This window comes from Erythrolamprus reginae, chromosome 6 (genome assembly GCF_031021105.1).
Source record: "Erythrolamprus reginae isolate rEryReg1 chromosome 6, rEryReg1.hap1, whole genome shotgun sequence".
Lineage (NCBI taxonomy): Eukaryota > Metazoa > Chordata > Lepidosauria > Squamata > Dipsadidae > Erythrolamprus > Erythrolamprus reginae.
The window spans coordinates 37,732,431-37,760,401 of NC_091955.1; the positions used below are offsets into that span (position 1 = coordinate 37,732,431).

The following is a 27,971-nucleotide window of genomic DNA, read 5'->3' on the forward strand; positions in this document are numbered from 1 at the left end:
CAGTGAAACTTCCTCATCATCCGAAAAGATTACAGTGGTTGTTCGCCTGGGCCACATGCCGTGCAACATGCAGGTTGACATGGGTTCGGCTTGCTCACTGGTGTCGTGGTCTACAGCTAAGCGGTGTTTTCCGAAATTGTCAAAAAATGGGTTGTTACCATGCCGATTGAATCTACGAGATTATCAAGGCCGCGCTATTCCAGTGATAGGAGAAGGACGTTTTGCTGTTCAGTTCAAAAAATTTAAGGGACAATTACCATTAATAGTGGTGGATGGGCCATTTTCTAATCTATTGGGGTTGGATTGGTTCCAAGCATTGGGCCTAGAAGTAACGGGAATAAATATGGTAAGGGGGGCTTCTTCGTTCATGACCTTGGCCCAAGAATTTCCAGATGTGTTTGATGGGAAACTAGGCTGTTATAACGGTTCACCTATTTCTTTCAGCTTGGATCCGAAAGTGCCTGCACTACGCTTAAAGCCCCACCGAGTACCTTTGGCACTCAGACCAAAGGTAGATGAGGAATTAGATAAGCCCAGGGAGTTTTAGAGCCAACAGATCAAGCTGTATGGGAAACTCCTGTCGTAACTGTAGTAAAGGCGGATGGAGGAATTTGTATATGTGGGGATTATAAATGTACCATAAACAAGGCATTAGCTCACCATTCTTATCCCCTTCCAGTAGTACAGCATCTTCTGCACTCACTGGGGAAGGGTAATTTGTATGTGAAGTTAGACCTATCGCAGGCCTACCAACAGCTTACGGTGGACCGTGAAACTGCAGAAGCACAAGCTATAGTCACACATAGAGGGGTGTTTAGTTGCCGAAGGTTACAGTTTGGGGTATCAATAGCCCCGGGAATTTTCCAGGGATTCATGGAGAGGCTTCTTTATGGATTGGAAGGGGTCGTGCCATACTTCGACGATGTCCTAGTATCCGCCTGCTCGGAGACGGAATTATTAGCAAGAGTTAAATTGGTCTTAACAAAATTTCAAGAGAAGGGGTTGAAGTTAAAATTGAGTAAGTGCGTGTTGGAAGTTACTAAAGTAGAATTCTTAGGGTTTATAGTGGATGGACAAGGTATCCATCCTACCCCTGAGAAAACCAGAGCCATCAGGGAAGCCCCTACTCCTCAGTCTAAAGTGGAATTACAAGCTTTTTTAGGATTGCTAAATTTCTACGCTGTGTTTATTCCGCACAAAGCATCAATAGCGGAACCGTTACATCGTTTATTAGATAGTAAGACACATTGGCACTGGGGACCCAGAGAAGAGGCCGCTTTTGTGGCCGTAAAAGATGTTCTGACCTCCAATACTATATTGATTCAATATTCCCCAACATTACCATTGGTTTTGACTTGTGATGCCTCCCAGTTTGGAGTAGGAGCTGTGTTAAGTCATAGACTTCCAAATGGGTCGGAGGCCCCATTAGCGTATTTTTCTAGAACTCTTGCTAAGGCTGAGCGAAACTTCGGGCAAATAGACAAAGAAGCATTGGCCTTAGTGGCAGGGGTGCGAAGATTTCACGATTATTTGTACGGAAGAAAATTTGAACTTGTAACTGATCATCAACCCTTACTAGGAATTTTAGCAGGAAATCGCCAAAGTCCTGTAGTTCTGTCACCCCGCATGGCGAGATGGATTATATTCTTAGCAAACTATACTTACAGGTTGGTGTACCGGCCGGGAAAGCACATTGCCCATGCCGATGCGTTAAGTAGATGTCCTCTTCCAGATATCTTGGAAGACCCGGTGCCAGTGTCCTGTGTGTTAGCCATTGAGGAGAGTCCATTAGTTTTAGTCGCATCGGAGGTAGCGAAACAGACAAGCCGTGACCCAACGTTGGCTATAGTAAGACAGTGGGTGCTCCGGGGGTGGCCTAAAAAGGAGCAAGCACCTGAATATTCCTGTTATTGGAGGTGCCGTTCGGAATTATCAATGGAAAAGGGCTCTTTATTAAGGGGGTCCAGAGTAATTATTCCACCCTCTCTTAGGCGTCAAGTGCTAAGTCTTCTCCACAAGGGGCACCCCGGAATTGTAAGGATGAAAGGCCTGGCCCGAGACTACGTGTGGTGGCCGGGAATAGATCACCAGATAGAAGACTGTGTAGAGGCATGTCTAAGGTGTCAAGAAAACAGGCCCTCACCTCCTAGAGCACCACCACTAGCATGGGAACCCCCTGCAGGCCCATGGGCTCGCCTCCATATTGATCTAGCTGGGCCTTTCCTGGGTCAAAATTTTTTAATAGTTGTGGACGCCCATTCAAAATGGTTGGAAGTGGTGCATTTACATTCTACCCAATCATTTGCAGTTATCAATGCATTGAATGCATTGTTTGCAACCCACGGATACCCAGATATTGTGGTGTCGGATAACGGACCACAGTTCACATCGGTCCTATTTGAAAATTACTTAGCGGCTGCGGGAATCCGTCATGCCCTTATGTCACCGTGACACCCGGCTAGTAATGGACAGGCGGAGCGAATGGTACGGTCAGCGAAAGATTCACTTAAGAAACTTCCACAAGGGTCTTGGTCAAAGAAATTATCAGAGATGTTATTGGCCCAGCATTCCACTCCATGTGTGGCCACTCAAAAAACCCCAGCAGAGCTGCTAATGGGTCGAAAATTAAGAATAATTTTAGACAGGTTACACCCATGGTACGGAAACAATTCTCCGTGGCCGGAGGCTCCTCCTAGAAACTTGGAAGTAGGATCTCGGGGTTTTGCCCGAGCTTATGGGGAAGGTCCAACCTGGGTTCCAGCCACCATAGTGAAAGTGTCGGGTCCTCGTTCTTATGAAGTTGAATTAGAGGATGGCAGGGTATGGCGTAGACACTTAGATCAGGTCCGTCTCCGCAAAGCAGAGAAACTCATGGAAGATAAGATCCATTCCGCGAGAGGATAATGAAGTACGTTTGGAAATGGCAGGTCCAGGGGTCTTGAACAGTAACGTAGATACCCACCTTACGTCCCAGTTTACCGTTCCTTTAAGTGCAGAGCCAGAATTCCACGAACCTCTGCGAGGTCAGGTAGCAGGGGAAGACGGACTACGTCATTCGGGTAGAATAGTTCGGAAGCCAACCTACTTAAAGGATTATGTATGTTCCAGAGTAAGGGGGGAGGAGTGTTATGTATGGAAGGACCAACGACAGGAGATGCCTAGAGAGGCTCCATACAGGAAGTGTTATGAGAACAGGAAAGGGCACCGGGAGAGGGGCGGTAACCTAGCAACCGGGGAAAATAAGGGATTACCATTGGTTCGTTCCTCAGCCAGCTGGCAGTTAAATAGGGGAAACCTGAGGAGGTTTGACAGTTGAATACTGACTGTTATATTAACGTTATGTTTATGCTGGAATAAAGCAGTTCAAGCAAAGCCGCAATTACGCGTCCGAATCTGTAGCAAGCCACTTCATCCTCCATCTCCTCGGCACCCTCGGCTGTTGCTGGTCACCCTCCAATGTCAGCCGCTCTCACCGGTCGATATTTCCGGCTCTCTGCAGCTCCACACAGCTTCAACTCGACCCGCCAGCGTTCTCCTCGCCCTCCTCCTCGGTGGTGGCCGGTCCCAGCCACTCCGTACAGGCCCTCTGCCCGACAAGCCCTCCAACACGAACACTCCCATCGTCCAGCGCCCCAGGTCCGTCCGGCGGGCCAGAGCCGCCTCGACCACTTCGACCTCCACTCGACTGTCCCACATTTTGCCCACCTCTGTTGCCAGTAGCTCTCACCTACTGGCTCAGTTCTGCTCAGCTTGGTCTCGCGCAATTCGGCTTAGCTCTTCAAAACATCCTCAAAGGCGGCTGCCATCTTCCACACCCCAGTTGATCAGCTTCCTCTGCATCCATGGACAGCCCCCAAACCGTCACAGCAAATGCCATGTCGGGAGTCTCCAAAAACAGGAACACCTCAACCAGACCAAGATAAGAAAAAAATTGCTGGCTTGAACTAAATTAACCTATATTCCTGATGTTACATTGTAGTTCAGTGGAGCAGCAACTTCCACCTTCATCCTGCTGTCCCACTGGAACTTGAAGGCTTTGGTCATACCCCATACATTATTTAATGAGGTGTCCTCATTGGAAAAAGAAGGTTAATTCTCTTTCCATCATTGTTATATAGTTTTTATCTCTTGTACGTGATTGGTCAAGGGTGCATCTTTGCTTTCTGTTCTTTCCAAACTGTTCCACTGCAAAAGTAAGGGGTTGTGGTCAGCCCATATTGGGTAATATTTCTATTTATATATCTATTTCTATATTTTGTTTGTCAATTCTTGGTCTGCCCAAGCCATGTCAATTCTTGACCATGATCTGTGTGGGATGGAGAAAAAAGTGTATTGTTTGCTTTCGGGATGATAGTATCGCCAAATATATTTTATCTTTAATTCACTTTTTATTTGTTGAAACCTCGAGGGGAGTACTTTCCTATTTTTAATTTTATTTAAGCCTTTATAGTCTTTTTTCCTATCACTAATAGTATTAAAAATTCTGGATCTATATCTAGTATCTTTTGGTGTAAGTCAGCAAAAAAGGTTGGTTGATTAATGGATGGTGCATAAATAGCTATAATTGTTATTTTCTTTTGTCCATCTTCAATTTGGATTATCAGTATTCCCCCTTCTTCATCTTTATATATAAGATTTGGATATAACCTATCTGCAACTTATAATATTATTCCTCGCTTTTTAACTACTGCGGAAGTAGTAAATATTTCACCCAGTCTGGAGAAATGCAGGAGGGAAATATCGGCCTGTTTAATATGTGTTTCTTGAAGGCATATTATGTCCCAGCTTTCATATAAATTAAAACTGAGGTACGTGATCCTTTCAACTTTTTCTAGTGATATTCCTTCTAAATTTATCAGTGGTAAATTAATTGGCTGTTTGCTGACAACCATGATCTTAGTTTTTGAGGTGTTAAGCTTCAAGTCATGTTTTTCAGATATTTCTGAGATCTGTTGGTGAGCTGAAGGTTTTCATGCTTATTGGCAAGAAGAACTGTATCATCAGCGTATCTTAAATTGTTGATCTGAATACCATTTACTGTACTTAGAGACCATCATCAATGTTTTCCAGTGCTTAGTTGAAAATTAACTCAGACTGGATAATAAACAATAGTGGAGACAAAATACAGCCCTGTCTGACTCTTCTTCCTATTTCTGCATCATCTGAATATTTTTAGCCTAGTCTCACATTTGCTACCTAATGCTATATAACGAATATCGATTCGTTATGATGCTCTGCCCTCCCCCACATGGCTAAGGAGCCCGGTGCGTAGCGTGGCGGGCGGGAGCAGAGCAGTGCCAGCAAGATGGCCAAAGGCTGTGGTGGGGCCGGTGAGACCCGTAGGCTGGGACCCAACTAGCTTCCTCCTCCTCCTCGGGGCTCTCCAGACGGAGGCATAGTGGCACAGACCTCGCTGGGTGGACCGGCCCCAGAGCTTCCTGGTGCCCACATGTCCTACAAGCCATTCTCCTACCAGTATGGTGGGCTCTGGGCAGTACCGACACCTGATTAATGACTACGGATGCCCCTCGCTAGGCTACACACGAGGAGTACCGCCAGCAACCAAGTCCCTCAGAGCAAATATGCAGAACTCCTGACCATCATCAAAGAATTAGGAAAATAAATCAGCCCTACGTACGCTGGCAGTAAAAGTGCCATGGAAAGGCTAAAGCAGGGTATCATTCATGCCAGAGGTCTGGTCCAAGAATGTTTAGCAAAGACTGAGCGAAATGCAAGATCTTAAGATCCTCATTTCTCTGGGAGAAAAAAAACAAAAATGCAAACCGACCCTTCAAACTGGCAATTCTGCACATCGTTCTTTCTAGTTTGGGATCGCTCCCTTTTCAAGAACAGTTTCCTGCTCTCATTCAGACGTTTCTAATCCTACCATAAACTTACTTTTAACTCTAATTCTTTCTGCAAGCCACCATCCTGGATTAATCCAGTTAAAAAACCAAAAATGAAAATGAAGAATGAAAATTGTTCACTGGGGTGGTGCTATTTTTGGTGCTATTTTTTTTTTGTTCTTTTCACCCAAATTCCGCTCTTATTTGGGAACAAGCTTCGCCTCTTTCCCATTTAAGTTGTCATCTGAACCCAACATCTCCTCTCACTTTCCTGCCATCGTTTTCCAAACTCGCATCCCTCTTAGATAGTTTTTGCATTCAGGACTGACAAAGGGATCCCTTGCAGCTTTCCAGAGATCTCTGGCTGAAATAAAACTGGACACGTTTCCCTCAACAGAAATCTCCTGTTTTTGATGAGATCCTTAAGTTTATATTTAAACTATTTTAATTAAGAGCTTTTTAACAACAATAATCCTGGCTGATAAATCTTCTACCTAGTCATAAAATTTGAGACTTAGATGTGAACTTTGTCATTCAGTTTCATTCAAATTCCCCAAATTTGGGAGATTGGAAACTAAGACTAAAAACCTAACTACAAATGGTCTTCGTTATCAGTGCTAACACTGAATTTCCTTATAAGTTACTTCCAATGTTACTTCCAATGTCCACAAATTTCCAGAATCTTTTAGTCCTCAGCCTAAATTGGGAGCATCTAGGGACCAACTGATAACTTATCTTACAAGTCTCTCTAATATGCCTTGAAGATGCTTGGCTAACTATTGTTGACAGCTTCCTCTACATGATGCCATCTTCTCAACTTGAATCTATAGCTGAGACAAACTAATTTTATATTTACCAGATCCTCTGACAAAACTGTGTTTTCCATTTTTCCCAAAGTCACCCTTGCTTAATATTCAATCTACTGGACTTTAGAAGCAACTGTGATGATGTTCCATATATTGTGATCTACCTACTCCTACTGGTTATTTTTCCTAGCAGCTCATTTTTCTTCTTCTCTCTGGTCACTGCCCTTTTACACTAGTAACATTAGACTAACATGATACTTGGCTGCTGATGTAAGGTGCACATGCTACACCTCTTTTTACAAATTGATTTTGCATTTTTGAGAGAGAGAGAGAGAGAGTTTTGCACTTTCCTATAAAGGAAATTGTTGGACACAATCCAACAAGATGCAGTAAAGTTCTACACTTAGGCAGGGATAACCAAATGCACTAGCAGTTCCTGACTCAACAGTAGTAATTGTGAGAAGGATCTAGGTGTCCTAGTGAACCACTACTTAAGTATACACCAATAGAATGCTGCAGATGCTGGGGGAAAACAATGCAGCCTTTGATTGTGTCAACAGAGGGACGACATCAAGAAGTGATGGTACCATACTATACTGCACTAGTGAGGCACCCAGTTCCGGTCACCACAATACAAAAAGGATGTTGAGACCCTGGAAAGAGTGCAGAGAAGAGCAACAAAGACAATACATGGTCTGGAGGCTAAACTATATGATAAACAAATAAGGCATATGATTAGTCTAACAAAGCATAAGGCATAAGGACGTCATGTCGGAGCGGAGCGGTCTTCGAAAGTTCTCGGGACCGTTGTCCGTTTTTCAGCCTTTTGGTCCGCCATTGAGGCAGTTGCCGCCTGGAGGGACGAGCAACTTGAAGGGGAACTCTCCGTGCACCCGTTGCGGTAAGGCAACCCCTCGGGGGGTGCGGAGAAATGCCCGGGACCGGGGTTGAAGAGATCGGCTTGTGTCGATCCAGAGACGTGGCTACCCGACATCTTACAGGAAGCTAGAAGAGCAGCTAACATAGGCCTAAGTATCGGGGAAAGATTTATTGAAACGGATGGTATAGTGGCTGGATAAGGGTGGTTCGTGCCTGGAGAGATTGAGAGATTGAGAAGGTTTTTGAACGGTGAACTCTTGATGCGAACGAGAAGAATAACCAGTTTGGGAGAACTTTGAAGAATTTACTGTGGCGGCCGTTATCGAGCGTGGTGAGAGACACGGGGGTCGTATTGTGTACAAGGGAATTGGAGCCGAGGGAGGAACCCGGCAGGATCTTCTCCCCCCTGTAATCTTGGTTTTCGTGTTGGAGTGAATAACATCGGAGCGGATCGGCAGCAAGAGCAAGGTGGATTTTTCTTTATCGAAAGTGGATGGTGGTTTGCGGAAGTTTGTGGAAGCAAGAGAGAGAGGGATACTTGGAGTGGCCTAGAGTGACTCAGCAAACCAGAAGCCTGTGCTGACACGTGGATAAATCAGCACATATAACATTTGGATATCTTTGGAATATTTGGAACCATTTGGATATATATTGTTGCAAAACAGCTTTGGGAAAATATAAATTACAAATCAATCAAAGTCCTGTGCACAGTTTGAACTCTTAGATACCCTGATAGCTGGCTATTAAATTATTATTGAACTATTAAGAAAATTGCAAGCAGAAGACAGAAGATAGAAGATATGAAAGCTATGTGAAGCTATATAAAATTACTGTCTGAAATATAATTATAGACTTTATTAATTTACTTCAACCTTCCTTGCCCTTTCCTTTTCTATTTTTCTTTTTTCTTGTTATTCATCATTAGGTTTCAAAACTAAGATCTTACTATCCTTTTGTTATAATAGTTTAGTATAATCATATATTTATATTCATACTTATATATTTAGTAATATTATTAATATTATCACTATCACTCATTAGGAGGTTTGGTTTAGAATTTAGAGTTTTAAAAGATATTTATACTTAATGGTGATCTAACTGTGTTTAAGATTTAACTGTGTTTAAGATATTATGAAATTAAGATATTAAGATATTAAGGACATTAAGAAATTAATGAATTTTTGAAAACTAAAAGTGATAGGATCCTGTAAGTGCTTTTAGCTAATACCCTAAATATTTAACAAATCAACTGGTACTTGTATAATTTTTGATGAATTGGCTTGACTGATTTGACTAGAGCGATTATAATTTATTTTTATAAACTACAGCTGTCTGCAATCTTTAGGTAACAATAATATATCTATTCTATTTAACTTATATCTGAATTAATTAAATCAAATTATACTATATTTATAATTATATTTTAAATTATCCCATTCAATAGAATTAATTGCTTAACTGTTTGATTAATTGACTGATTAACTGATTAATTGATTGTTCAATTGATTGACTGATTAACTGATTGTACAACTTGTGATACTGTGATATTGAGAATATTTAAGATGTCAAGGCCCTCAGCAAACGCTTCTCAATCCAAAGGTGGTAACAAATCAGTAACATCTCAGCCAGCAACTCCTCAAAATACTAGAGGAGCAGAAAGTGTGACAAACATGACCTCTCAGACTCCAGTTATAACACTCGCATCTCTGCAAGATCTAATGTTAAAGATGCAAGAATCATTGGACCAAAACTATGAAAAACTGACAGGGAATATTGAGAATGTAAGAGGTGAAATCCAAAAAGATATACAGAGAGTGGAGGACAGAGTAGGCAAAATGGATGAAAAAATCGAGTCCATATAAGGTGCCCTCTCCAAAAACGCACAAAAAATACAGGAGATTGAGCAGAAAAATTGGAAATTAAAATACAGGAAGCAGAAACCAATACAATGTCAGCTATTAAAAATATGAAAGAGGCCCTACTTAATATTGAACTCGAAAAAGCCTCTTTTTTCTTAAGATTCCAAAATATACAAGAAAATAAACAAGAAAATATTGCAGAAACAATGGCTGAAATAATAGCGGGTGTCACAGGTTCAACAGCAAGCAGGGTGCTGAAGGAGATAGATGAAATATATCGTGTATATACCAGCTATGCCCATAGAAATAAATTACCTCGAGAGGTACACGTCAGATTTGTTAAAAAAACAGCAAGGGATGAGATATACCATCTAGCGAAGGATGATCCAATAATACACAAAGGAAAGGAGGTAATAGTCCTAAAACAAATCCCTAGACGGATTAGAGAAAAAAGAAGACTGTACCAATCTCTGACATCTAAATTACATCGACATAAAATTTCTTTTAGGTGGCTTATACCCGAAGGTCTTCTAATCACCCTTCTGGGGAAGAAGTACAGGATAAATTCAACTGAAGAGGCTCAAAATTTTCTTGATTAAAATATTAAATTAATTGAAACACAGGAACTAGGGGGGAGGAGGGAAAAGGAGGGGGAGAGTAGAGATGAATCAATATCGGACAAGAACATACAAGAACCAGAGATCAGATACAAACGAATTACTAATGGCAAAGAAGGGGCAATTACAAGGTCTAGAACAGGAACCAGAGATCGGAATTAAGGAAACAATTATAGACGATGAAATATCAATGGTATAAATGCAAAAAACATCAATGGTATAAATGCAAAAAAAAAAAGAAACAAAATATAGCATAAATTAATGAAAAGCAATCCAGATATAACCTGTCTCCAATAAGTACATATCAAAAAAGATCAGTATTCAGTTTTAGAATATCGAAAATTAGGAAAACTTTTTGCATCCCTAGCACCAGTTAAGAAACGTGGGATAGCAATTTATGTTAAACCACGATTGAAACCAAAATTAATATATTCTGATGAGGAAGGAAGGATTCTGGTGGTGAAAATAAACAACAGTAATAATCTCAATATATGCTCCAAGTATAAAGCAGATTGAATTTTATGCAAAAATACATAGAATCTTATTAGATATTGATCCCCCAAAAAATAGTAATTGTTGGAGATTATAATTCGATAGTGGACAGGAAAAAAGATTATAAAAGTAATAATAAAAGAAAAATTAGAAAAACCCTCCCGTCTACCTTTAATCAAATGACAGAAGAATATCTATTGAAAGATGTTTGGAGACATTTCCATCCTGCTACCAGATACCATACATTCTTCTCATACCCGCACAAGTCATGGTCTTGGATAGACATGGCTTGGGCTAACCAAGAATTTATTAAAAATATAACAGAATCAGAAATCTTGCCCAATACTTGGGCAGATCACAATCCAATATGGGTAAAAAGGAAGGAGCAGGAAAGCTATGTCAAAAAAAGATGGTCTTTAAATCAATCTGTTACCAAAGAAAAGGAATATATATCAATGATGGAAAAGGAGCTAAAATATTTTTTAGAAATAAATGATAATGAAGAAACAAATAAAGCTAATCTATGGGACACTACAAAGGCTTATATTAGAGGTTTATCAATATCCTATTTAGCGGTCAAAAACAAACAAAAGAAGAGTGAAATACAAAAATTATCTCAGAAAATAGTCTCCCTAGAAGAAGAATTACATAAAAACCCATCAGATAAAAAAATATTGGAAGAATTAAATCTGACAAAACACAAAGTTAATTTACAAAATCAAGAAGAATTAGTACAAAAAATAAAGAGTCAAAAACAATTTTTTTTAAAAAAATGCCAATAAGCCTGGAAGATGGCTAGCTTGGAAGCTAGCAAAACAACAATCAGAAAGATATATTGAAGCGCTTATTGATGCATCAGGAGAAAGACAAACAGGTGAAAAAGAAAAAAAAGTAATAGTCAAACAATTTTACTCTAGATTATATGATCAGGAAGAGGTGGAAGAAAGTACAATTAATAATTATTTAGAACAAATAGACCTACCCAAAATTATGGAGGAAGAAAAAAAACCTGAATGCAAATATTACAGTAACTGAACTAAGACTAATTCTGGGCAGGCAGAAAAACAACAAATCTCCGGGACCTGAAGAAATCCCGTTTGAACTATATAAGGCGCTTCAAAACACATTAGAAATAAAAATGCTAGACTTATTTAATGATATTATGATGGGAGGAAAATACCAGAATCATGGAAACATGCATATATAAGTCTAATCCCTAAAAATGAATTAGAAAAAAAATTAATCCAAAACTATCGACCAATCACTGTTCTGAATACAGACTATAAAATATTAGCGGCAATTATTGCAGAAAGGTTAAAATCAATATTAAATAAAATTATTCACATAGACCAAAATGGATTCATACCGTATAGACAGATCAAAAACAATTCTAGGACGATACTAAATACAATTGAATATTATGATCTACAGGTTGGAAAACAAGCAGCTCTAATATTCGCAGATGCAGAAAAAGCCTTTGATAAAGTGAGTTGGAGATATTTTACACTGCAATTCCAAAAAATGAACTTTGGCGACAAACCATTAGGATTAATCAACGCAATATATACTCAACAAAAAACAAAGGTGATAATTAATAAAGAAATGACAGAGGAGATAGAAATTTAAAAAGGCGTAAGGCAAGGATGTCCACTAGCACCATTAATCTTCATAACGGCTTTAGAAACCTTACTAATTAAAATAAGAAACAATTCAAACATAACAGGATTAAAAGTTAAAAATGAAGAATTCAAACTTCAAGCCTACGCTGACGATATGGTATTCATTTTGGAAGACCCACTAATATCAGATAAACACCTATTGAAAGAAATAGAAGATTTTGGAGCTATTGCAGGATTAAAAATAAACAAAAATAAGATAAGATAATAACTAAAAATATGACTTCAAAGCAAAATTCAGAATTAGAAAATAAACTAGAATTTAACATAGCTCAAAAAGTTAAATACTTAGGAATAACGCTTTCGGCCAAATGCAGTACCATATTTAAAGATAACTATGAAAATTTTTTACAAACAACAAAAATAAATTTAGACAAATGGTCTAAGCTCCAACTCTCATTTTTAGGCAAAATTGCTACGATAAAAATGAATGTGTTACCTAAGATTATTTTCCTTTTCCAAACAATCCCCATTAAACTACCTAGGAAATTTTTCGACACACTTAAAAAACTGACGCACCAATTCATTTGGAGTAAGAAAAAAGCCAGACTGAAATACAAAAATTTACAAGACCATAAGAACAGAGGAGGGATGGGAGTCCCGGATTGGAAATTATACTATACAGCCGCTTCAATGAGCTGGATAAAAGATTGGATTACCTTAGGGAAAAGAGAATATTAGCTCTAGAAGGTTTTAACCTCAAATTCGGGTGGCATTCTTACCTATTTGGAAAAAAGAATGAATCATATACACACTTTAATCAGCACTTTATAAGGAAAAGCCTAATAGAATCATGGTTTAGAGTACAAAAATCCCAATACCTGCAGATACCTAGATGGATCTCGCCAAATGAGGCTATAATATACCCCAAAATAATGATTCTAAAGAATAAAATAATATACGACCAAATCTTAGATGAAAATAATACATTAATGTCCAAACAGGATCTGCAGCAAAAAGGGATTGAAATTGAATGGATCCAGTATTATCTAATTAGGTCAAGATATAAAGAGGACAAAGAAAGACAGGGATTCCAAAAAATAGGTGCATTAGATAAAATTTTATTAGGCCCAGACGAAAAACAAATCTCAAAAATATATAAATATTTGTTATATCAAGAACTAGCGGAGGAAGAAGTAAAAGGAAGTATGATAGCTTGGGGTCAAAATTTTGGATACACAATAAATTTACCGGAATGGGAAAACATATGGACAGTCAACTATAAAACAATGCTCTCAGTTCCATACAGAGAAAACATCTATAAGATGTTTTATAGATGGCATCTTCCCCCAGCTCGATTATCAAAAATGTACCCCAAACTCTCTCCAATTTGTTGGAAATGTCGGAAAAAAACGGGTACCTATTACCACATGTGGTGGACATGTTAAAAATTTTGGGAAAAAATTAGGAATATGATGGAAGGAATTATAGGAAGGGAAATACTTATGAAACCAGAACTATTCTTACTCGGAATATTTAGACAAAAATTCTCTAAGAATGATAGACATGTAATACTACATGCAACAACAGCAGCAAGAATTACGTACGCACAATCTTGGAAGCAGGGACCCATCCCAACGATGTATAGTGTGATAACAAAAATCTACGAGGTAGTAGAAATGACCAAACTAACATATGAAATACAGGACAAGGATATGGAGGACTTCCATAACAGCTGGGACAGATGGTATATCTGGATTGCCAAAAACAAATTAAATTGAAAGAAAATTGGGAACCCTAAATCCAAATTTAGAGAGAAAAATCAAATTGATACTAAGAAAAAATAATAACAAACCAAGCATTACTATACCATTGAAAAAAAAAACCATATAAAACTGACATAATAACAGGAAATTGGATGATTGTATATATGCAATAAATATGTAACAATTATTAAAAGGAAGATTTTCCTTTTTGTATGATGTATAAGCTGCAAGTCAAATACCAAATTTTGAATGTATAAAGCAAAATGCTTTACAGTATTCTCTTTTTCTCTCTCTCCCTTTCTCTTTTCTATATTTGTATGTAATGTATATATTCCTATTTTGTCGTTGTTTTTTTTCCTTTTATGTTTACATGTTTTTCCTTTTATGTTTACATGTTTTAATGTATATATTTAATAAAGTCTTTTAAAAAAAAGAAATCTCCTCCCGCATTACGGGGGTTTTCTATACAATGCATCAGTAGTTTTGCATCAATGAAGAACAGAACTGTAGCATTACATTGAGTTGTGAACATCTACAAAAAAAAATCAGAATCCTGCACAACGCAGCAAGGTAAATACTTAGAATTTGCAGGGTTTCTTTTTTGGGAGGCAAAAAACATTGCCTTAATCACTCCAAATTAACTTGCCTCCCAGCCCAACCATTTCAGGAACTATTTTTAAGATTTATAAAGTTCTCGGCCATCTGCCCTTCACACACTATAATTATCTGGAATATTCTTCTGTTGGCATGCACGTCACGAACAGTATATTTTAAAAGGTCCTTTTCTTTGCATGAGTTTTCCAAAATAATCCCCCCTCCAAAAAACCCCATGCAACTTCCTCCCAAGCAGAAAACAGTCAATTTTCAGCCCTGTATTAACAATTCTCCCTGTCCCCAGGTTGAAAAATTGCAATTTTGCCTCTTTGTATGTATTTATTACTTGACGTAATAAAAGCTTGTTTTCAGTAATAAAGAAAAAAATAGATTTGTTATGATTCGTATGTCTTTGTCATCTAGTCATCCAGTTCCAATTGTTTCAGGATTTGTAATAGTTTACTATGTCTTATTTTATCAAATGCTTTTTCAAAATTGATGAAGCACATGTAAACACTAATTGTTTTCTGCAATTCATTGTATTTTTCTTTGTTTTGATTTTTATAAGAGAGTTTTTCATCCATGAGATGAAGAATTTCATCCATCATTCATTGTTGTTTCTTGTGGTACCTCTCTTTTTGTTTTGAGTTACTTCTACTATTGATTTTTAAATTTATTCCAATTCACTTCTACATCTTCTTTATTTAAGTTTTTCTCAATGTATTCTCTTAAATGAATTTCTACTTCTTCTTTTATCTTATCTCCATGTTTAAAGATTAAGTCATTGTCAATTTTTGGTTTAGGAGGATTCGGATTTTTCATCTTTTTTAGTTTCAGCTGGATTTCAGCAAGTAGTAGATTATGATCGGATGGTACATCTGCACCTGGATATGTCTTTGCTGATTTTACTGAGTTTCTAAATCTTTTGTTTATAGTAATATAGTCAATTTGGTTCCTTACTATATTATTTTGTGTATCTGCTGGTGATCTCCAAGTATAGAGGCATCTTTTTTGGTAACTTGAAAAAAGTATTCATCACATATTGCCTATGTTCCTTGCACTAGTCTACAAATCTATCACCTCTACCATGTTCCTCACTAGGATCCTGAATACCTTGAAATAAATGAATAATCTGGAATGAATTAATTTTAATTTAATTTAATTTATTTGATTTATGTTCTGCTGGGCTCTCTGATAGGAGCCTCCTGAAAATTCAAGGATACAAATTTCAGACACACACACATTTGAAAATTCAAAACAATGTTCTTTATCACAAAAGTCAAAATAAACTAAGCACTCTTTTTGTATTGCAAAGAGCACTCTTCCCAAAACAACCAGGTAGTCTGTACAATTTCCCTTAAGCAGTCATTAAGTATTTAGCCAGCAACTGTGGAGAAACTTCACACCCCTTCTTCTTCCAATGAAGGGAGACACACACACACGCTGATCTGCTTTGGTTTCAAAGGCGTGAAAAAGCAACTAAGTCCAGCACACAAGATTCCTGACGAAACTGCAACAGATATTCTTCCACAATGGCCAAACCCACATGCTGCTATTTATAGCAGCAGCCCTAATTACTGGAGCCCCACCCAAACACAGGTGGCCTCCCTTATTTCTTGTAATATGTTCTTCCTTGGTCTCTTCTACGCATAATCCTGCGCTTGCATGGGTCCAAAATGTCATCATCTGAAGCTATAGAAGATAAGGAAGATTGACTGCCTTGGCTGTGTGCCAAGCCCTCCTCTGCCGAGTCACTCCTACCTTCTTCTTCGTCCGAGGAAACTAAACTCTGAACTGATTCTGTTGGCAATAACACAGGCCTGTGACATGTTGAATTTTCCCCTGCATCCACCTCCCCATTCCCTGGGGCAGGAGCTGGGCCAGAGCCAACCACAACAATTTATAACCACCCATCTTCTGAGAGACTTTGGGCAGCGTACAACAATAAAAACAGAATACAATAATTTTTTTTAAAACCCAGTATTAAAAGACATCCATCCATCTATTGTTCATCACTTCTGCCAGAGCAGAGTGCTGTTGCTCAATGGCCCGAGGCCTGCCATGTTTTTAAGGCCTTTCAGAAGGCTAGGATGTGGGAATGGTGTGAATCTTCAGGGTGAGTTGGTTCCAGAGAGCAAGAGCTGCCACAGAGAAGGCCCTACTCCGTGGTCCCTCCAATCGGCATTACTTGGCTGATAGGATCCAGAGGAGGCCAGCTCTGTGGGTTCTGATCGGTTGCTGGGAAGATAATCCTGTAAATAATACGGTCCTAAGCCATGTAGGGCTTTCTAGGTGATAACCAATACCTTAAATTGCATTTGGAGACCAATTGGAGCTCACAGAGTGTTGGAGTTATGGGTATGTATCTGGGTACACCCACAACAGCTCACGCAGCTGTATTCTGGACTAATTGTAGTCTCCAACCTTTCTTTAAGGGTAGCCCCATGTAGAGCACATTGCAGTAGTTGAGCTGTAAGGTGATAAGGGCATGAGTGCCTGTGAGAAGAGACTTCTATCCAAATAGGGCCACAACTGTTGTACCAGGTGAATCTGTTCGAAGATCCTCTTAGCCACAGCTGAGAGATGTTGTTCTTTATTTTGTTTTTTAAATATTTTTTATTATTTTTCATAAGACAGACAAAAACAAACAACATTCAACATTTAAGGAGCTACCATTGCTCCGCTTGTCGTAGAAGTCTAAGTAGTACAGGAAAAAAAACAGCTAACTATATTCAGATCAATACAGAAATATAACATGCGCACACTATATTCTTGTTAAATTTAACTCTATATTCTTTATATTAATTAAGTTTCTTATCTATAAAATATCAAATACTTATTCAAAAAATAAAATATAGAAAATAACACTTCTAACTTTATCATACTGTAAAAATACTCTGTTTATATTGTTTTTAAATTATTGCGTTCTATCTATTAACCTTCAAAATAATAAGTTCAGATAATTATAAATTCTTACTTATTTGATTTTTAAAACTATTTTTAAAATTCCACCATTCATATACTTTATCCCATATTTTATAAAATTCTGTTTCAACTTGATTATTCAAACGTTTTGTCATGTCTAGTTCTGCACATTCCATAATTTTTAAAAATACTTCTACATCTTTTGGTATTTCCTTTTCTTTCCATTTCTGTGCAAATGTAATTCTTGCCGCAACCAATATATGTATTATTAAATAGTAAATTTCTTTTTTATATTTCATATTTGAAATACCCAATAGGAAAAAATCGGAAGATTTTTTAATCTTCTCCTTTGTTATTTCATTTATCCATTTCTCTACTTTATTCCAATATTTCTTGGCTTCAGAACATGTCCACCATGCATGATAATATGTACCAGTTTCTTTTTTACATTTCCAACAGAAGGATGAAGTAGTCGGAAACATTTTGGAGATTCTATATGGTGGAAGGTGCCATCTATAAAACATTTTAATTTGGTTTTCTTTGAAAGAAATTGATTTTGTTATTTTCCAATTATACACCCATATCTTTTCCCATGTTTCTAAATTTATCTCTTTGCCAAAATTTTTGCACCAGCTGATCATGTTGTCATTCAATATCCAACCTATCATTCTATGATTTATTAAATATTTATATACATTTCCAATTAACTTCACTTGATTTTGAAGTAATAATTTACTTAATACATTATTTTATTTTCTAAAAATATAAGTTTTTATATCCATTTGGTATCTGGAACTAATCTGTATATATTGCCACCAATCTAAATCAATACCTAATTCTTGTAACTCTTGTTTTGTTCTTAATATTAAGATATTTCCAAATCTTACCTTCTTTTATGTAATTCGGGTGGGAGATGGCTTCAATAGGTGAAATCCATTCTGGCATTACTAGAAAATGATTTTTCTTTATTTCAATCTATGCATCAACCAATGCTTTCCTAATAATGTTATTTTTAAAATATGAGTGTGTTTTTAACTTTTCATACCATATAAAAGCATGCCAACCCAACATTAAGTCATGACCTTCTAGATTAAGTAACCTTTGATTTTCTAAAGTCAACCACTCTTTTATCCATGTTAGGGCAGTGGCTTGATAATATAATTTCCAATTTGGGAGGCCGAGGACTCCTCTTTCTTTGCGATCTTCTAATGAATTTTGTTTTATTCTTGGTTTCTTACCTTGCCATATATATATATTTTTTAATCTTATTTAATTCTGCAAAAAAATTCAGTCCAGGATTTATTGGGATAACTTGAAAAAGAAAAAAAATTTTGGGGAGAATATTCATTTTAATTGTAGAAATTCTTCCCACTAGTGATAATTGTAAATTACTCCAGACTTCCAAATCTTTTTTAATCTGACCTAATAATTTTAAATAATTATCATTTTTTAAAGATATGGCCATATACCTAAATATTTCACCTTTTTTGTAATTTTCATATTTGATAGATCTTCTAAATGTTTTCTCTGTATCTCTGTCATATTTTTTGTTAGTATCTGTGTCTTTTCTTTATTTATTTTCAATCCTGCGACGTTCCCATATTCTTCAATTAAATTTATTAACTTTGAGATAGATACTGTAGGGTCTTCTAAAATAAAGACCACGTCATCAGCAAACTCTTGTACTTTATAGTCTCTTTTTTAATCTTCAATCCTTTTATTTCCCTATCAGCTCTTATTTTTATCAACAGTGCTTCTAATGTTAAAATAAATAATAATGGCGATATTGGACAACCTTGTCTTACTCCTCGTTGTGTTGCTACTTTTATCGTCTGCTCACTATTTATTATAATTCTAGCTGATCGTTCAGAATATATGGCATCTATTATGTTAAAAAAATTTGTTCCAACCTCCATCTTATTTAATTGTATTTTCATAAAATTCCAATCTACGTTATCAAATGCTTTTTTCGCATCTAAAAATATAAGTGACATTTGTTTTTCTGGGTGCTGTTCATAGCATTCTAATGTATTTACTATTGTTGTTAAATTATTTTTAATTTGTCTTCCTGGTAAAAATCCATTTTGGTCACTATGTATCATATCATTTATAATACTTTTAAACCTATTAGCGAAAATTGATATAAAAAATTTATAATCTACATTTAACAATGAAATTGGTCTATAATTCTCAATTTTTTCTTTTTCCATGCCCGCTTTATGTATTAAAGTTATTAAAGTTTCTGACCATGTTATAGGTAATTTACCTTCTGCCATTATTTGATTATATATCTCCAAAATGTTTGAAAAAAGTATTTCTATACCTAACTTATAGAATTCTGCTGGTATCGCATCTGGACCCGTCGCTTTATTATTTTTCTGATTCTTTATAGATTGTCTTAATTCCATTTCTGTAATAGGTTTATTTAATTTTTGCTGTTGTGTTTTGGTTAACGCTGGTAAGTCTATATCTCTGAAATATTCAAAAATTAAATCCTTGTTTATTTCTTCTCTCTTGTATAATTGTTTATAAAATTCTACTACTATTCCCTTTCCCCCCCTGTTCTGTGTTTTATTTTGCCTTTAGAGTCCATCAAATTTTTAATAATCTTATTTTCCCTCTCTTTTCTAAGTTTATATGACAACCATCTTCCTGGTTTGTTCGCGTATTCAAAATATTCTTGTTTTGCTCCCTTTATCTTTTCTACTATTGGTTCTTGTTCTATCAATCTCAATTTATGTTTTATTAATTCTCTCTGATTTTTAACTTTATCATCATTATCCTGTTTTTGCATTACCAATTCTATTTTTTTTAGTTCTTCTTTTAATTTTTGATAATATATTTTCTTTTCTTTATTTCTTTTTGCTATGAAAGAAATTGTTAACCCACGTATATATGCCTTTGTTGTATCCCATAGGTTTCGGGGGGTAGTGTCACTGTTTTTGTTTATTTTAAAAAATATCTCTAATTCTTTCTCTATCCATTTTTTATACTCTAGGTCTTTTGTTATATTTCTATTCATTGACCAATTATTTATTTTCCTTTTACCTTTCCAATATATAAGTAAAGGATTATGGTCCGCCCAGGTATTTGTCTCTATTTCTATTTCACTGATTTATTCCAATATATGTGCTGGGGCCCAAGCCATGTCAATCCTGGACTAGGTCTTGTGTGGGTTAGAATAAAAAGTATATTGCTTATCTTTTAAATGGTATTCTTGCCATATATCTTTTAATACTAATTCTGTATGCGTTTTCCAAAATGTTATAGGTAAAATTACCTTTTTTTCTTTTCTTTTCTTTTCCTGGTATAATCCATTTGGTCATCTGAGATTGCATTAAAATCTCCTATTATTATCATATTTTCAATTGATAATTCATTTATTTTTTCATGTTCTCGAAGTCTCGTTTCTAAGATCAGTTCTTGTGAAGCCTATAGTTGTTTCTTCTTCACTTCTTGAATTTCTCCCCCCTCTCCACCAGTGGCCCCCATCATGTCATCTGTACTTTTGAGTTCAATCTGGAGTTGATCAGCCCTGTCCAATCCGCTTCATGCGAGAAAAGATCTTGCTTGTTCGACACTTTCTATCTTCACTTTCGTTGCTTGCCAGGTTAGAGTAAGGCCTTCTGGTACTAACCATCTGAAAACAATATTATTTTTTATTAAAACACTTGTAAGGAAGTGATATTCTCTTCTGCTTTCTCTTACCCTTTTAGGAACTTGTTTCAAAATTGTGATTTCTTTTCCATTACGTTGAAAAATCTGATTTCTTGCCTGTCTCAGTATGTCATCTTTGATTATTCCTCTTGCAAACTTAATGTGTACTTCTCTTGGTAAATTGTGGCATCTTACGTATCCAGTTTGGACTCTGTAAACTTTGTCTATTTCTCTTATCAGTTCTGCTGGATCTGCTTGTAAGATTTCTCCTATTACTTCCGCCATTTTTGCTGATAAATCTTCATCTATTTCTTCTTCAATATTTTGAATTCTCAGGCCATGTGATGCGGATTGGAGTTCAAGGTTGGTTATTGCTATGTCGAAGTCTCTGCAGGCTTCATAGTTGTGATCTTCATATTCCTTTTGTCCCATAACTTGAATTTTTTCTTCTGTTGCTTTTATTCTTTTTTCACTTTCTTGCAAATTTTGTTGTATAACTTTAATATTCCCATCCATTTCAGTCATGCTCCCTTTTACTTCTGCTATTTCAGTTTTGAGTTCGCCAATTTCTTTTTTGATTTCGTTTTTCATCTCCTTCATCTCTTGCTTCATTTCTTCCAGGTACTTTTTCACTTCTTCTTTGTTAGTTTCAAGTTGAGTTTTTGTCTGAGTTTGTGTCTTCTGCATAAAATCTTGGATGCCTGCTAATGTATCTTGAATAGACTGAAGATTTAATTCTGCAGGTGACTTTTCTTTCTCTTTTTCTTTCTCCTTAGCCAACATTGTAGTTATTGTCCTTTGTTGTAATGGAGATGATGTTGGAGAAACTTTAGGTGTGGGGGTCGGAGTTGGAGTTGGAGTAGCTGTTTGTTTTCGGGTTGATGTTGTTGTCACCGAAGTCACACTTTGTGCCCTGTATGAACCTTTCATATCTCAAAATTTCTACCTTGTTTTACAATTACTTAAAACAATCTCTTATTATTCACAGTTAAGAAAAAGAAAAGATTTAAAATTTATAATGCTGACAATAGAAAATAAAATTAAAAAGGGGAAAGGAATATATAAAATATCAATTCAATTTTTATTAATAATTAAAAAGGAGGGGACAAGAGAGAAAGCAAACGTAATTGATTAAAAAAGAAACAAGGATTAAAAAAAAGAAAAAATAGGGGAAAACCAATCTCTTGAAATCCAAGGGTTATGAGGGGGGACCAGGTGGAAAAGGGGAGAGAATAAAACTTATTTAATCCAAAAATCTATATATAATATTTTTAAAAAATAGGAAAATAAAAAAATAAAGATAAAAATGTAAATATGTAGATTTTTTTTTTAAAGGAAGGAAAAAATATCAAAAATCCAAAAATCCAAATAAGTCCAAATAATCCAAATATAAAAAAATGGAACTTGAAACTGTTATGCCTTAATATCAATATCCAAAAATGAAAACTTTCCTTTTTGGAGAGATGTTGTTCTAATCTCAACTACAGATCTAGGATAACTCCCAGATTATGAGCCCACTCTGAGGAGGTTAAAGTTTCCCTTCCCAGAGTTCAGGATGGACAGAAGGAACAGTCCTTAGGTGGCAAAACCAACAGCCACTTAATCTTGTTGGGGTTGAGCTTGAGCCTGTTGAGAATTAAGAATACTGAAGCAACAAAAAATAAACTATCCCATAATAATAGTCAAAATATTCTTTGTTTTGCCATATTTCTAAATATTCCTTTATATATATAAGAATATTTAAGATTTAATTGGATTTGTATGCTGCCCCTCTCTGGGGACTCAGGCAGCTCACAACATATACAAAAAACAGAAAACAAAAAACAATAGTAAACAATCCAATTAATGATAGATTTAAAAACAATTCTTTAAAAAAATCTAATTTAAGAAGCTATCATTACCATTTATTCAACAATCATACTAAAACATTCATTGGTCAGGGGGGAAGATCTAAAACCCCCAGGCCTGGCGGAAAAGATGAGTGTTTAAACTCTTTTGAAAGGCAAGGAGGGTGGGGGCAGTTTGAATCTCTGGGGGGAACTGATTCCAGAGGGCCGGGCCCCCACAGAGAAGGCTCTTCCCTTAGGTCCTGCCAGCCTGCATTGTTTGGTCGACAGGACCCTAAGGAGGCTAACTCTGTGGGACCTCACCGGTCGCTGGGATTTGTGCAGCAGAAGGTGGACTCGGAGATAGTCTGGTACTATGCCATGTAGGGCTTTATATGTCATAACCAACACTTTTAATTGTGTCCGGAAACAGATCGGCAGCCAGTGCAGTCCACAGTGATGACGAGATATGGTCATGTCTTTGCAGGCCCCAAAACACTCGCACGACTGCATTTTGGATGATCTGAAGTTTCCGAACACTCTTCAAAGGTAGCCCCATGTAGAGAGCATTGCAGTAGTCGAACCTCGAGGTGATAAGGACATGGTTGACCAGGAATAAGGACTCCCTGTCCAAATAGGGCCGCAACTGGTGCACCAGGCGAACCCGGGCAAACGCCCCCCCTTGCCACAGCTGAAAGATGTTGCTCTAAAGTTAGCTATGGATCAAGGAGGACTCCCAAGTTGCGAACCCTCTCTTAGGGGGTCAATAATCCCCCCAGGGCAATGGACAGACAGATGGACGTGTCCTTGGGAGGCAGTACTCACAGCCACTCTGTCTTGTCTGGATTGAGTCTGAGTCTGTTGGCACCCATCCAAACCCTGACAGCCTCCATACACCGGCACATCACCTCCACTGCTTCGCTGAGTGGACATGGGGTGGAGATGTACAGCTGAGTGTCGTCAGCATATTGGTGGTAACTCACCCCATGCCCTTGGATGATCTCACCCAGTGGTTTCATGTAGATATTAAACATCAGGGGGGAGAGGACTGACCCCTGACGCACCCCACAAGATAGGGACCTAGGAATCGACCTCTGACCCCCTGCTAACACTGACAGCGAGCAACCAGAAAGGTAGGAGGAGAATCACCATAGAACAGTGCCTCCCACTCCCAACCCCTCCAGTCGGCGCAGAAGGATACCATGATTGATGGTATTGAAAGCTGCTGAGAGGTCAAGAAGCACCAGATGATGAACCCCAGGCCCGCCAGAGATCACCCATCAGCGCAACTAAAGCAGTTTCCGTACTGTATTATACTGTACTATATGATTGAGACGTTTATTAAAATGCCTATTTAAGCAATGTATTTTGGGACAATCAATATTTTTTTCTATGGCTATCTTGATCACTCTGTTTCCAAATATTGGATGGTCAGTATTTAATGGTCCGTATCACATTCTTTCATACATTTAAGCATTTAAGTAGATTGTAATTTAGAGAGAATTACAGAAATAAAACTTTCACTATGTCAGTATGTTCTTTGCAACAATTAATACAAATGCTGAAAGTTGGCATTCTGCCAAAAAGAGGAGATAATGATTTTAAAAGCCATGTTATTGTTCAAAATACAAATTATTATATTGATACCTAATATCAATTTATGTTGTAAGATTAAATACTGCTGTATTTGAAAGTGATATCTGATTTCACAATTTTTAATGTGTATTTTAAATACAATATAATTAATTGATGTAAATAATAATTAAATTATTTTAAAGAGCTATATGCAGTTCAGAAATATATATCTTATTCATTTTACAGATTTATTTTTTAGAAAACTTTATTTTAGGAGTATTTTTACTTCTATATGAAATTTAAATTTAAAGGGCTGTTACAATTTTTTCCCCCTGATTTGCAGATAAAAGACAATGGTGAACTTATTGTCAAGAATGCCCAGTTGCGCCATGCTGGAAGATACACATGTGTTGCTCAGACAATTGTTGATAATGCCACAGCTTCAGCTGATCTTGTTGTGAGAGGTAAAATGTTTTCTTAATTTTTTAAAATTAAGCTATTCCCACATTATTCACTACAATACTATCAAATAAAATTGGGGTGGGTGGCAGGGTGTATAGCAGTGTTGGTGAACCTTTTGGGCACTGAGTGCCGAAACAGGAGTGTGCACCAGAAACCAGAAGAGCAGCCACCAGATGTGCATGCGAATCCTGGGAAGATGATATTCTGGTTTACAGCATGCACATGGGCCAGTTGGTCTTCGCATGTGCATGCGCACTGGGTGGCTGCTCTTCTGTTTTTTCTTCTGGAAGACCAGCTGGCTGTTGCACATGTATGCTCCGGAAACTGGAAGACCATGCACACTCTGGGAAGATACAAAAGGAAACCAGCAAGTTACAAAAGGAAACCAGTCAGTGAGGTAATTTGTCATGACCTCACTGACAAATTGTATGAAGTAATTAGATTAGATTAGATTTATTGGATTTATATGCCGCCCCTCTCCGCAAACTCGGGGCGGCTCACAACAACAATAAAACAGTACATAATAACAAATCCAATGCCCACCAATCTAATTACAGTTTAAAATTAATAAATTTATAAAACAATCCCAATGTATATAAAAACAGACACACAGTCAATCAATCAATGGCAAAACAACATGGGCAAGGGGGAGATGTTTAGTTCCCCCATGCCTGACGGCAGAGGTGGGTCTTAAGGAGTTTACGAAAGGCAGGGAGGGTGGGGGCAATCCTAATCTCAGGGGGGAGCTGGTTCCAGAGGGCCGGGCCCCCCACAGAGAAGGCTCTTCCCCTGGGTCCCGCCAGACGGCATTGTTTGGTCGACGGGACCCGGAGAAGGCCGACTCTGTGGGACCTAACCGGTCGCTGGGATTCGTGCGGCAGGAGGCGGTCCCGAAGATATTCTGGTCCGGTGCCATGAAGGGCTTTATAGGTCATAACCAACACTTTCAATTGTGACCGGAAACTGATCGGCAACCAATGCAGACTGCGGAGTGTTGGAGTGATATGGGCATACTTAGAGACGCCCATAATTGCTCTCGCAGCTGCATTCTGCACGATCTGAAGTTTCCGAACACTTTTCAGAGGTAGCCCCATGTAGAGAGCGTTACAGTAGTCGAGCCTCGAGGTGATGAGGGCATGAGTGACTGTGAGCAATGACTCCCGGTCCAAATAGGGCCGCAACTGTCGCACCAGGCGAACCTGGGCAAACGCCCCCCTCGCCACAGCTGAAAGATGTTTCTCTAATGAGAGCTGTGGATCGAGGAGGACGCCCAAGTTGCGGACCCTCTCTGAGGGGGTCAATAATTCCCCCCCCCCAGGGTAATGGACGGACAGATAGAATTGTCCTTGGGAGGCAAAACCCACAGCCACTCCGTCTTGTCTGGGTTGAGTTTGAGTCTGTTGACACCCATCCAGACCCCAACAGCCTCCAGGCACTGGCACATCACTTCCACTGCTTCATTGACTGGACATGGGGTGGAGATGTATAACTGGGTATCATCCACATACTGATGATACCTCACCCCATGCCCCTGGTTGATCTCACCCAGCGGTTTCATGTAGATATTGTACAGCAGGGAGGCGAGGACCGACCCCTGAGGCACCCCACAAGGGAGTAATGTCGAGGTCAACATCTGACCCCCCACTAACACCGACTGCGACCGACCGGATAGGTAGGAGGAGAACCACTGGAGAACAGTGCCTCCCACTCCCAACCCCTCCAGCCGGCGCAGAAGGATACCATGGTCGATGGTATTGAAAGCCGCTGAGAGGTCAAGAAGCACCAGGACAGAGGATAAACCCCTGTCCTGGGCCCGCCAGAGATCATCCATCAACGCGACCAAAGCAGTTTCCGTGCTGTAGCTGGGCCTGAATCCAGATTGCTGGGGACCTAGACTGTGGCTTCTTCCAAGGACCGCTAGAGCTCGAGCGCCACCACCTTCTCGACAACCTTCTGCATAAAGGGAAGGTTGGAGATTGGCCAATAGTTGTTAAGAATGGCTGGGTCCAGGGAAGGCTTCTTGAGGAGGGGGCGCACAAGTGCCTCCTTATAAGGAGCCAGAAAGGACCCCCTCCCCAAAGAAGCGTTGATAATCTCCTGGACCCAGCTCTGTGTCACCTCCCTGCTGGCCGAGACCAGCCAGGAGGGACACGGATCCAGTAAGCAGGTGGCGGAACTCACAGCTCCAATGGCCTTGTTCACTTCATCAGGTGTCACCAGATCAAACTCTTCCCAGACAGGTGGACAAGTATGGGCCCCAGTCACCTCGACTGACTCATTGTCAGTCGACACTGTTATCCAATTAGAGTCGAGGTCCGCCCGGATCCGAGCGATTTTATCAGCAAAAAACGTGTTAAAATCCTTGGCACTACTCTGTAAGGGCTCCCCAACTCCCCCCTGGTTAAGAAGGGAGCTGGTTAAGAAGGGAGCTGGGCGGGATTCTGCTGATGCAATCAAGGCGGCATGATACGCGCATCTTGCCGCCTTGAGCGCCACTTTGTTAGTCTTAATATGAGCTCTTACAAGTGTTCGGTCGGATTTGGACTTACTCTTCCTCCATCGCTTCTTTAGACGTCTCTTCTGGCGTTTCAACTCCCGGAGCTCCTTGTTGAAAATGGAGATCTACGGGGTCTAGTGCCGCGGAGAGGTTGCAACGGCGCAATCCGGTCAAGAGCCTCTGCTGCAGCCTTGTTCCAGGCCTCAGCAAGAGACTCGGCCGAACTGTGGATGAGTGCATCTGGAATAACCCCAAGCGCCCTCTGAAAGCCCTCTGGGTCCATCAGGCGTCTGGGTCGGAACCACCTAGTCAGTTCCGCCTCCCTGCGGGGAAGGATTGGAGCCAAGAAGTCAAGCCGCAATAGAAAATGGTCTGACCATGACAAAGGCAACACTTCTAAGCCCCTTAGTGTCAGACCATTACTCAATTGCCCAGAGAGGAATGCCATGTCGGCTGTGTGCTCCCCCTCATGAGTCGGACCCTGTACTACTTGAGTCAGGTCCATGGCTGTCATGGTGGCCATTAACTCCTGCACTAGCCCAGAGGTTTTGCCG

At 38.6% G+C, this 27,971-nt stretch overlaps 2 protein-coding genes across 5 annotated transcripts in view; both read left to right on the forward strand.

The window, feature by feature from the left end:
• CNTN1 (contactin 1) overlaps positions 1–27,971 on the forward strand; it is a 760,044-nt gene that overhangs the window by 560,062 nt on the left and 172,011 nt on the right. For all 4 annotated transcript variants that reach the window (XM_070755541.1, XM_070755544.1, XM_070755542.1 and 1 more), the window contains one exon: positions 24,802–24,922. In XM_070755541.1, coding sequence (XP_070611642.1) covers positions 24,802–24,922 — 121 coding nt within the window. The remainder of the gene's footprint in view (positions 1–24,801; positions 24,923–27,971) is intronic.
• On the forward strand, positions 5,478–5,743 carry LOC139169433 (cyclin-dependent kinase 2-associated protein 1-like). The gene is given in 2 exon segments (XM_070755545.1): positions 5,478–5,549; positions 5,552–5,743. Coding segments are annotated over 2 exon segments (264 nt in total).